At 43.7% G+C, this 9591-nt stretch overlaps 1 protein-coding gene across 2 annotated transcripts; it reads left to right on the top strand.

The window, feature by feature from the left end:
- Nucleotides 1-1606: 1606 nt before the first annotated feature.
- LOC119487285 (BTB/POZ domain-containing protein kctd15-like) lies at nt 1607-9295 on the top strand. 2 transcript variants are annotated; one of them, XM_037768024.1, is made up of 5 exons: nt 1607-2158; nt 4898-5073; nt 6076-6220; nt 8007-8309; nt 8621-9295. In XM_037768024.1, the coding sequence occupies exons 1-5, from the start codon at nt 2132-2134 to the stop codon at nt 8780-8782; spliced, it is 813 nt and encodes a 270-aa protein (XP_037623952.1). In that variant the 5' UTR covers nt 1607-2131; the 3' UTR covers nt 8783-9295. The 2 variants fall into 2 exon arrangements, with proteins under 2 accessions (XP_037623952.1, XP_037623954.1); XM_037768026.1 differs by lacking the exon at nt 1607-2158 and adding an exon at nt 3174-3276.
- Nucleotides 9296-9591: the final 296 nt, after the last annotated feature.

Raw genomic sequence — 9591 nt, 5'->3', positions numbered from 1 at the left:
CCTCCTTCCCTCCTCCTCCTCCTCCTCTCTTCCTCCTCCCTGCTCCTCTTCCTTCCCTCCTCCTCCTCCTCCTCTTTTCTTTCTCCCTCCTCCTCCTCCTCTCTTCCTCTCTTCCTCCTCCTTCTCCTCCTCCTCCTGCCCTCTGGCAGGTTTAGGAGATATTTAAATGTTTAAATCGTTCTTCGTCTTTCTGCCGGCTCCTTTAATTAGAGACACAATCAACTAGGTGCTGCCTGAGGCTGTGTGTGTGTGTGTGCGTGTGTGTGTGTGTGTGTGTGTGTGTGTCGCGTGCGTGCGTGCGTGCGTGTGTGTGGTTCAGGGTGTCTCACTTACACACACATTATTTTCAGCCCCTGTTTTATTCCAGGCCTTCACATGGAAACCCCCTTGTCGTGACAGCGTCTTTGACCTATGACCTTTTTAAAGGGAACATCAGATGATCTCACATCTCTCTCTACACTCTGATGACCTTCGCCGCTCTGACAGCAGCTCTACAGAGGAACGCACTCGTCACACAGGAGAGAACCTTTAACCTGACCTCTAGAGGTCACTAAATCTTTAATGACATGATGCCATTGCTGTTTCTTATGAATTATTCTCCGTATAATAACTGCCAGGAGAACAACAGTCTGGGATGTGTCAGTGATTAGCACCAACATTGATTTAGATGCAGTGATGCCCCCTAGAGGACACCAGGAGAACAGCAGGTATCTGCCCCAAACAAAATAATAAAAACAAAATAAATAAACAATAAACAATACCAATGTTATAAACACTTTTAATATTTTAATTCATGTTTATTTCTGACACACAGTGCTGAGCTGCATCTCAAATTAACATTCAGGTTCCCAGCTTTCAGATGACGTACACCACTTCTATGTGACATCTACTGTTGACCTGCTATCTCCCCCTAAACACTCCCTGTACCCCCATAAAAAAAACACTAAAACAGGTCTATTGAGGGTTAAAACATTTAACTACAGACAGTTCAATTCAATTCAATTCAATTCAATTTGCTTTATTGGCATGACTGTCAGGTGAACAATATTACCAAAGCCTCAATTCAATAATAAATAAAAATAATAAAAAAAAGAACAAAATAAAAACAAAAACATATATATATACATATATACAATTCATTAAGCAAATTACAATATATAGATATTTAAAAAGAACATGCATATAAATGGAAGAAAACAATAAAGAAGTAATTAATGTTTGTTGTGTCAATAAAACAAATACAAAACAATTAATAACAATATATTGCAATATCAAAGGATAAATGTAAAAAAAAAAACATGAAGTAGAGGAGTAAATAAAAGGCAGAGTGTGAGTTACAACTATTATGTGTTGTTGATGTTGTGGTTGTCTCTTAGGCTGTGACATGCACTGACACAAGTTTATATTTATATTTATAGTTATAGTTATAGTTATATGTATATGTATATTTATAGTTATATTTATAATTATATTTATATCTATATTTATATTTATATTAAACTCAGATTAACACACAGAGTGTCGGAGCTGCTGATGGATCACAGCCGGATGGTTCCGGGTAGATGACCGGACCGACGCTCCGCTTCAAGCCGGAGATGAGGATTCTAAATCGGATCAGTGTGCGCGCAGCCCCGCGGCGTCTCCATCTCCATCTAACCAGCGCGCAATAATTGAAATGGCGCATTTATCCGCAGGCTGTAGGGGGAGAGGCTGAATGCGTGAAGACAGACGTCATCTGGCTCCCAGAGAGCCACAGGGATGTTTGATGTTTGTTAGAATATATGTGAAAAAGAAGAAGATTCATGTTTAAACCTGATGGATATACTAAATTATTCTGATTAATCATCTTTGTGACAGGGCGGAGGCGGAGGGATCTATTTTCTCTCTCTCCTCGGTTTGACAGGAGCGAGTTGGAGCGCGTTATTGTGAGCTAATCCTGATCCTGGTCCCCCCGGGGGGTCTGGAAGGCCCCGGGCTGGACTCCTCTTTATTCTCCTGGAGGAGACGACACGGACCGGCTCGTTCAGCTCCTTCTGCTTCACTCACATACAGCAGGACAGACGAGGACAAACAGCAGGACTGATCACCGACCGGAATCCTCACATTTCGGAGCAGACAGACGCCGGTCTCCATGTCCTCTGTGTCATTGTCCTCTCAGGTAAGAAGCAGCTTAACATTACATGTTTAACGTGACATTTTTACACGCAAAAGTTGTCAAGTTTACGATGTAAAAAATCCCGATAACATTCCCCGGGGTTTCGTTTTACCAGATGTAATTTAAAATATGACAGTTTTAAGTCTTATTGGTATCAGCGCACTCATTTAATACAGATACCAAAAATTGTTGATATTTTCTGTAATGGTATGAAACACTGTTTAATTCGGCATATATGAATTGTTCCGTAGCACAACGTTTTTTAACGAAAATGTGAACTTTTCCTGCTGGGCTCGCTTGTTTTGCCGGCCATGTTTTCCTCTCAAATAACGCCGCGTTGGGCGGTGGATCCACGTGACTCTGTGGTAAAAAGTAAAGAAATATAGACACTAAGTTTTAGTTCATAGACAATTAATATGCCGAATTCACCAGAAGGCCTTACACTGAAGAGAAAACCATTAAAAATATAGTTAGGCAATACTCAATGTTTGCAGATTAGCAAGGCCGCGTTAAATCTTCAGATTTTTGAATGGAGTCTGGCGTCAGTGGCGTTGTTCCCACATAGGCAGGTGAGATTATTGGGGCACCAGATCTCTGTGTGTCAGCAGCAGGTATATAGACCTGTCAATCACACTGAGTGACTGCAGCTTCAGGTCTTGTGTTTTGATTAGTTTCAGTGACCTCTGACCTCTTGATTATAGATTTAGGTTCAGATGATGATCATTATTTATGTGATTGACTCTCTATGTGGAGGCTGTGATCAGCAGAGACCTGCTGTCTGTTATTTCCTGTGATTTTAACACAGAGTCTGGTGCAGCAGAGTTGTGTAGCTCCAGACGGAGAGAGAGGGGAGCAGCAGAGTTTGTCAGTTTGGCCTGAGGCGGTGAGCCGGCCGCGGGGCAGAGACACTGAAAGCTGCTGCCGCCTCCTGTTCACCTTTCAGAGCGAAGGGGGGAGGGGGGCAATTAAACCAGAGCTGCCCCCCCCCCCACCCCTCTCAGGTCATCATCACCTCCCTCTGTTTCATCAGTCAGGCTCCATGAAGATCATCCACCAGCTCTGAGCTTCACTGACTGTAAAACTACTAGTTAGTTCAACAATAAGTACGAATACTCTCTCAGGTGTGTTCTCAGTTGAGTTCTCAGGTGTGTTCTCAGGTGTGTTCTCAGGCGTGTTCTCAGGTGTGTTCTCAGACGTGTTCTCATATGAGTTCTCAGGCGTGTCCTCAGACGTGTTCTCATATGAGTTCTCAGGCGTGTCCTCAGTTGAGTTCTCAGGCGTGTCCTCAGTTGAGTTCTCAGGCTTGTCCTCATATGAGTTCTCAGTTGTGTTCTCAGTTGTGTTCTCAGACGTGTTCTCATATGAGTTCTCAGGCGTGTCCTCAGTTGAGTTCTCAGGCGTGTCCTCAGTTGAGTTCTCAGGCTTGTCCTCATATGAGTTCTCAGTTGTGTCCTCAGTTGAGTTCTCAGGCGTGTCCTCAGGTGTGTTTTCAGGCGTGTTCTCAGACGTGTTCTCATATGAGTTCTCAGGCGTGTCCTCAGGTGTGTTTTCAGGCGTGTTCTCAGGTGTGTTTTCAGGCGTGTTCTCAGGTGTGTTCTCAGTTGAGTTCTCAGGCGTGTTCTCAGGTGTGTCCTCAGGTGTGTTCTCAGTTGAGTTCTCAGTTGTGTTCTCAGTTGTGTTCTCAGGCGTGTTCTCAGGTGTGTTCTCAGACGTGTTCTCATATGAGTTCTCAGGCGTGTCCTCAGACGTGTTCTCATATGAGTTCTCAGGCGTGTCCTCAGTTGAGTTCTCAGGCGTGTCCTCAGTTGAGTTCTCAGGCTTGTCCTCATATGAGTTCTCAGTTGTGTCCTCAGTTGAGTTCTCAGGCGTGTCCTCAGGTGTGTTTTCAGGCGTGTTCTCAGACGTGTTCTCATATGAGTTCTCAGGCGTGTCCTCAGGTGTGTTTTCAGGCGTGTTCTCAGGTGTGTTTTCAGGCGTGTTCTCAGGTGTGTTCTCAGTTGAGTTCTCAGGCGTGTTCTCAGGTGTGTCCTCAGGTGTGTTCTCAGTTGAGTTCTCAGGTGTGTCCTCAGGCGTGTTCTCAGTTGTGTCCTCAGGTGTGTTCTCAGACGTGTTCTCAGTTGAGTTCTCAGGCGTGTTCTCATGTGTGTTCTCATGTGTGTTTTTACGTGTGTTCTCAGTTGAGTTCTCAGGCGTGTTCTCATGTGTGTTCTCATGTGTATTTTCAGGCGTGTTCTCAGGTGTGTTCTCAGACGTGTTCTCAGTTGAGTTCTCAGGCGTGTTCTCATGTGTGTTCTCATGTGTATTTTCAGGCGTGTTCTCAGGTGTGTTCTCAGACGTGTTCTCAGTTGAGTTCTCAGGCGTGTTCTCATGTGTGTTTTTACGTGTGTTCTCAGTTGAGTTCTCAGGCCTGTTCTCATGTGAGTTCTCAGGTGTGTTCTCAGGTGTGTTCTCAGACGTGTTCTCAGACGTGTTCTCAGTTGAGTTCTCAGGCGTGTTCTCAGGTGTGTTCTCATGTGAGTTCTCAGGCCTGTTCTCATGTGAGTTCTCAGGTGTGTTCTCATGTGTGTTCTCATGTGAGTTCTCAGGCGTGTTCTCAGGTGTGTTCTCAGGCGTGTTCTCATGTGAGTTCTCAGGTGTGTTCTCAGGTGTGTTCTCAGTTGTGTTCTCAGGTGTGATCTCAGGTGTGTTCTCAGGTGAGGTGAACTGTGTTGGGGTGTTCTGACCTGTTGTTACCTGTCACAGGAAGGGCGGAGCATGTCCAGGATGTCTCTGAGCCGCTCACCTGCGTCCCCCATGACCCCCCAGGGTATCCCGTCACCCGCCCAGCTCACCAAGGCCAACGCCCCTGTGCACATCGACGTGGGGGGTCACATGTACACCAGCAGCCTGGCGACGCTCACCAAATACCCAGAGTCCAGGTAAGACCGCCGGCACATTTACCGCGTGTCACATGATCAGAGAGTTACTACGATAGAAAATATTATCTGACTTCTTACGGACCAAATGAGGAAGTAGTCAGCAGTTAGTCCATCTCTCTATACGGTCTGAGTGACTTCCTGTCTGTGGCTCTCAGCTCATTGGTTCCTACTGACGACATTAAAACACTAATATCTAGTCCTTAAACAGCTGCTCACTGTAGTTTAGTCAAACCAACAGGAGGAAATAGAGACTTTTTTGGGGACTATTTTCAGCGGCGGATTACTTAATATGTGGTGCTGTAGTGAGTATTATGGTGTGTTCACGCCAAGAGTGAAGCAAACGTTTCGCACTGATCGATCCAAACTCCATTCAGAAAACAAGCATTTTTAAAGTTGTTTGCTTGTCGTCTTGTGAACAGACCTGACAAAGCATGAATTCAGACTTTTATTATAATAATTATGTAGTTATTTCAGCATCATTTTGATATGTTTATTGATTTAAATCACAGCACAATCTGTTTATTTTGGGTTCATACCGCAGTAGTGACGTGTGGCTGCTAGATACAGTAAGTGCAATGTCACTGTATGTGAATACAGCTCGCCGCCGGGTGATGTTATGAACCCAGACACGACGGCGTTTGGTTTTCTGACATATCTGGGAGTTCCACAACATGTACAACGCAGCAACAGTGGTTATTTCTTCCATGGTTGATAGAGGAAATGGATGAAAGAGAAGTTGTCGCCTGGTATCCATGGTGACAAGCTCCTCCTTCTCTCCTGTGCGTCTAGAGCGCATGAACACAAAAGATACCGGCGGTCCAACTCGCGCCAGTAAAGCGAGGAGAAAATTTGCTTCACTCTTGGTGTGAACGCAGCTTTGGTGTCAGCAGGATGGTGGATGTGGGACTGAGTCAGAATAACTCCAGTGTGTTGATGGTGATGAAGGAACAACAGTTAATGGAGCTCTATGACAGTCAGTGTCTCGTCTGTGTTTCTGTGCAGGATCAGTCGTCTGTTTAACGGCACTGAGCCCATCGTGTTGGACAGTCTGAAGCAGCACTACTTCATCGACCGAGACGGAGAAATCTTCCGCTACATCCTCAGCTTCCTGCGGACCTGCAAACTGCTGCTGCCTGAAGACTTCAAGGTACTTTCACTGGAAAAATGTCGCAAAGAAAAGATGAATATGATTGTAAACAGAGCCCGACCAGTTTATCGATATTCTCTGTCTCTATCTTCAGCCGATCACAGATAAATTGTATCAACGTTTTTTTACGAATGTTGGTAGAAGGCAGAAAAAGCTGCTTGGGTAATTTAAAAACGGTGTGATGTAGGGATACTAATTTAGAATTTTTTTTAACCAATTATTAACTGATTATAATATATTGTGATATTGTATGTCGAAAAATGTCATGAAAAAAAAAATTATAATATAGTATGGCGAAAAATGGCACCAAAGAAAGTCATAGTATAGCATGTCGAAAAAATTTATGAAAAAACGTCTTAGTATAGTATTTTGAAAAATTTCACCAAAAAACTTCATAGTATAGCATGTCAAAAAATTTCACTTAAAAGTCATAGTATAGCATGTTGAAAAATGTCATGAAAAAAAAGTAATAATATAGTATGTCAAAAAATGTATGAAAAAAAGTTTTAGTATAGTATGTCGAAAACTTCCATGAAGAAAAGTCATAGTATAATAGGTCGAATAAATTCACCAAAAAAGTCATAGTATAGTATGCCGAAAAATTTTATGAAAAAAAACGCATAGTATTTCGACTTTTTTATGAAAAGTCATAGTATATGTAAAAAAAAAATTCATGGAAAAAAAACCATAGTATAGTATGACAAATATTCATAAAAAGTCGGTCGTAGTATAGTATCTCATAAATATTCATAAAATGTCGTAGCGTAAGTATTTTATAAATATTCATAAAAAGTCGTAGTCTAGTATGAAGTGATAGTAATAGTAATACTGAGTTGTAAGTCTGCTGCCGTAAGGACTCTTCCTCTTCTGTAATAATGAGTCGTGTCTCAGATATGCAGCGATGCAAAAACTCAACGTTCAGGTCAAACAGATGATTATTAGTGTTGGTGAGTTTTAACCAACAGCAGCGAGTCTTTGAACACATTGTGACGCTTTAATCAGCGCCGGCGGCTGCAGAGATCCATCCAGAGAGGCTTACAGCACACACTGCTGTGTGTTTTACTGAATCAGTGTGTGTGTGGTTATATCACATCCCTCTCATCTCCCTCCCTGTCGTTACTGCTGCCTCTCTTATTCTGCTCACGATGACTAAAAACGCCTGCAGACACGACCCCTCTTTAGAAAACACATCTTTCTATCCCTCGCTTCTAGTCTGGGGGGGGGGCTTTGATACGAAACGTGAAGAGAGAGAGAGAAAGGTAAGGAGAGAGAAAGGAAAGGAGAAGGAAAGGAAACGAGCGAAAAGGAAAGGAGAAGGAAAGGAAACAAGAGCGAAAAGGAAATGAGACGAGAGCGAAAGGAAACGAGAAGGGAAGGAAAGGAGAGAAAAAAGGAGACGAGAGAGAAAGGAGATGAGCGAATGGAAACAAGAGAAAGGAAACGAGAAGGAAAGGAGAGAAGGAAAGGAAACAAGAGCGAAAAGGAAATGAGAAGGAAAGGAAATGAGAGAGAAAGTTAAGGAGCGAGAAAGGAAACAAGATAAAAAAGGAAACAAGATAAAAAAGGAAACAAGATAAAAAAGGAGACGAGAAAGAAAGGAGACGAGAAGGAAAGGAAACGAGAGTGAAAGGCAACGAGAGAGAAAAGATAGGAGAGTGAAAGGACACGAGAAGGAAGAGAGAGAGAGAGAGAGAAAGGAGACGTGAAGGAAAGGAGACGAGAGAGAAAGGAGACGAGAAGGAAAGGAAAGGTCTCTAACAATGCTCCCTCTCTGTGCCTCCTTCAGGACTTCCCTCAGCTCTACGAGGAGGCCCGGTTCTACCAGCTGACTCCGATGGTTCGGGAGTTGGATCGCTGGCAGGTGGAGCGAGAGGCCCAGCGGGCGCCACCCTGCGAGTGTCTGGTGGTTCGAGTCACGCCGGATCTGGGCGAGAGGATCGCGTTGAGCGGAGAGAAGGTCCTGATCGAGGAGATCTTCCCCGAGACCGGAGACGTCATGTGTAACTCCGTCAACGCCGGCTGGAACCAGGACCCGACCCACGTCATCCGCTTCCCACTCAACGGATACTGCAGACTCAACTCTGTACAGGTCAGTAGTACACCTGGACTACACCTGGACTACACCTGGACTACACCTTTATTACACCTAAACTACACCAGTATTACACCTGGACTACACCTTTATTACACCTAGACTACACCAGTATTACACCTAGACTACACCAGTATCACATCTAGACTACACCAGTATTACACCTAGATTACACCTGTTCTATACCGAGACTACACCTTTACTTCACCTCTACACCTTTACTACACCTGCACTAGACCTTTACTTCACCTCTACACCTTTTCTACATCTGTACTCCACCTGTCTGACTGACTGACTGCTGTCCTCAGGTCCTGGAGCGTCTGTTCCAGAAAGGCTTCATCATGAAGGCGTCCTGTGGCGGCGGCGTCGACTCGTCCCAGTTCAGCGAGTACGTCTTGTGTCGTGACCTGCGGCACAGCCAGTCCATCACCAGCACACCGATCCGGATCAAACAGGAGCCGCTGGACTAACCTCCAACACCACCACCATTTATTAACTCACATCTGGATCCAGCAGACGTCTCCAGCAGCAGCTCAGACCTGAAGACTTGGAAACAAACTTTAAGCGACCTTTGACCTCTGCAGACTTCACTTTGGATCGAATGTTTTCATTTTGAGCCTGATGATGAAGCAACAAGTCATAAAACTGCCACGTGTAAATATTTGTAATAACATTGTTCTGTGTATACAGGTGAATGGTCGTTTTTATACGTGTGCGGATAATTTAATTCTTTTTATAAAGCTGCCCCTTTTGAAACTGTATATTTAATGTATTTGTCAGCTGGTGTCACTATTTCTCATTTGTACAGATGTATTAATAGAAACATTAAAAAGTCACGACGTCTTCTCGCGAGGATCAAATTCTACAAAAACTCTTTGTCATTTTCTTTATTTCATTTTTTTTGCAAAGGTACAAACAACTGTAAAATTGCATTGCCTGAAATGCGTCAGGATTGAATACAGAATGTAGGAAATATAAATAGTCGCAAAAATTGTGTCCTTCCAACAGATGATATTTCTCCGGGTGCTCTGAGGCCCCAGACTGACTGAATATACAGTTCTCAGTTAGAGCTCTAGACTATACAAACCAAATGCCCGGTATGAGGGGAAAAGACATTTAAAGCGTTAAAAACCTTCCATGTACACACACCCTCTCTCCAAAACGTCATCTTAAAAACTTTCAACAGCAAACTGTGAAGCCAAACTGCATATTCAACTACTCGACAAATTAATATGTTCAACAGTACAAGGTCGATATTCTCAGACTGTGATTTGAAGGT

The sequence above is a fragment of the Sebastes umbrosus genome, chromosome 4, assembly GCF_015220745.1.
Source record: "Sebastes umbrosus isolate fSebUmb1 chromosome 4, fSebUmb1.pri, whole genome shotgun sequence".
NCBI classification, from domain to species: domain Eukaryota; kingdom Metazoa; phylum Chordata; class Actinopteri; order Perciformes; family Sebastidae; genus Sebastes; species Sebastes umbrosus.
Note: the sequence above shows the minus strand (reverse complement) of the source record. Positions and strands in the feature narration are given on the sequence as shown.

What these genes read in the sequence shown, in the direction of transcription:
- LOC119487285 (XM_037768024.1), top strand. Translation starts at nt 2,132, where the DNA reads ATGTCCTCTGTGTCATTGTCCTCTCAG. An exon ending in CTGTGTCATTGTCCTCTCAG is followed by an intron (nt 2,159 to 4,897) that starts GTAAGAAGCAGC and finishes TACCTGTCACAG; the next exon opens with GAAGGGCGGAGCATGTCCAG. An exon ending in ACCAAATACCCAGAGTCCAG is followed by an intron (nt 5,074 to 6,075) that starts GTAAGACCGCCG and finishes GTTTCTGTGCAG; the next exon opens with GATCAGTCGTCTGTTTAACG.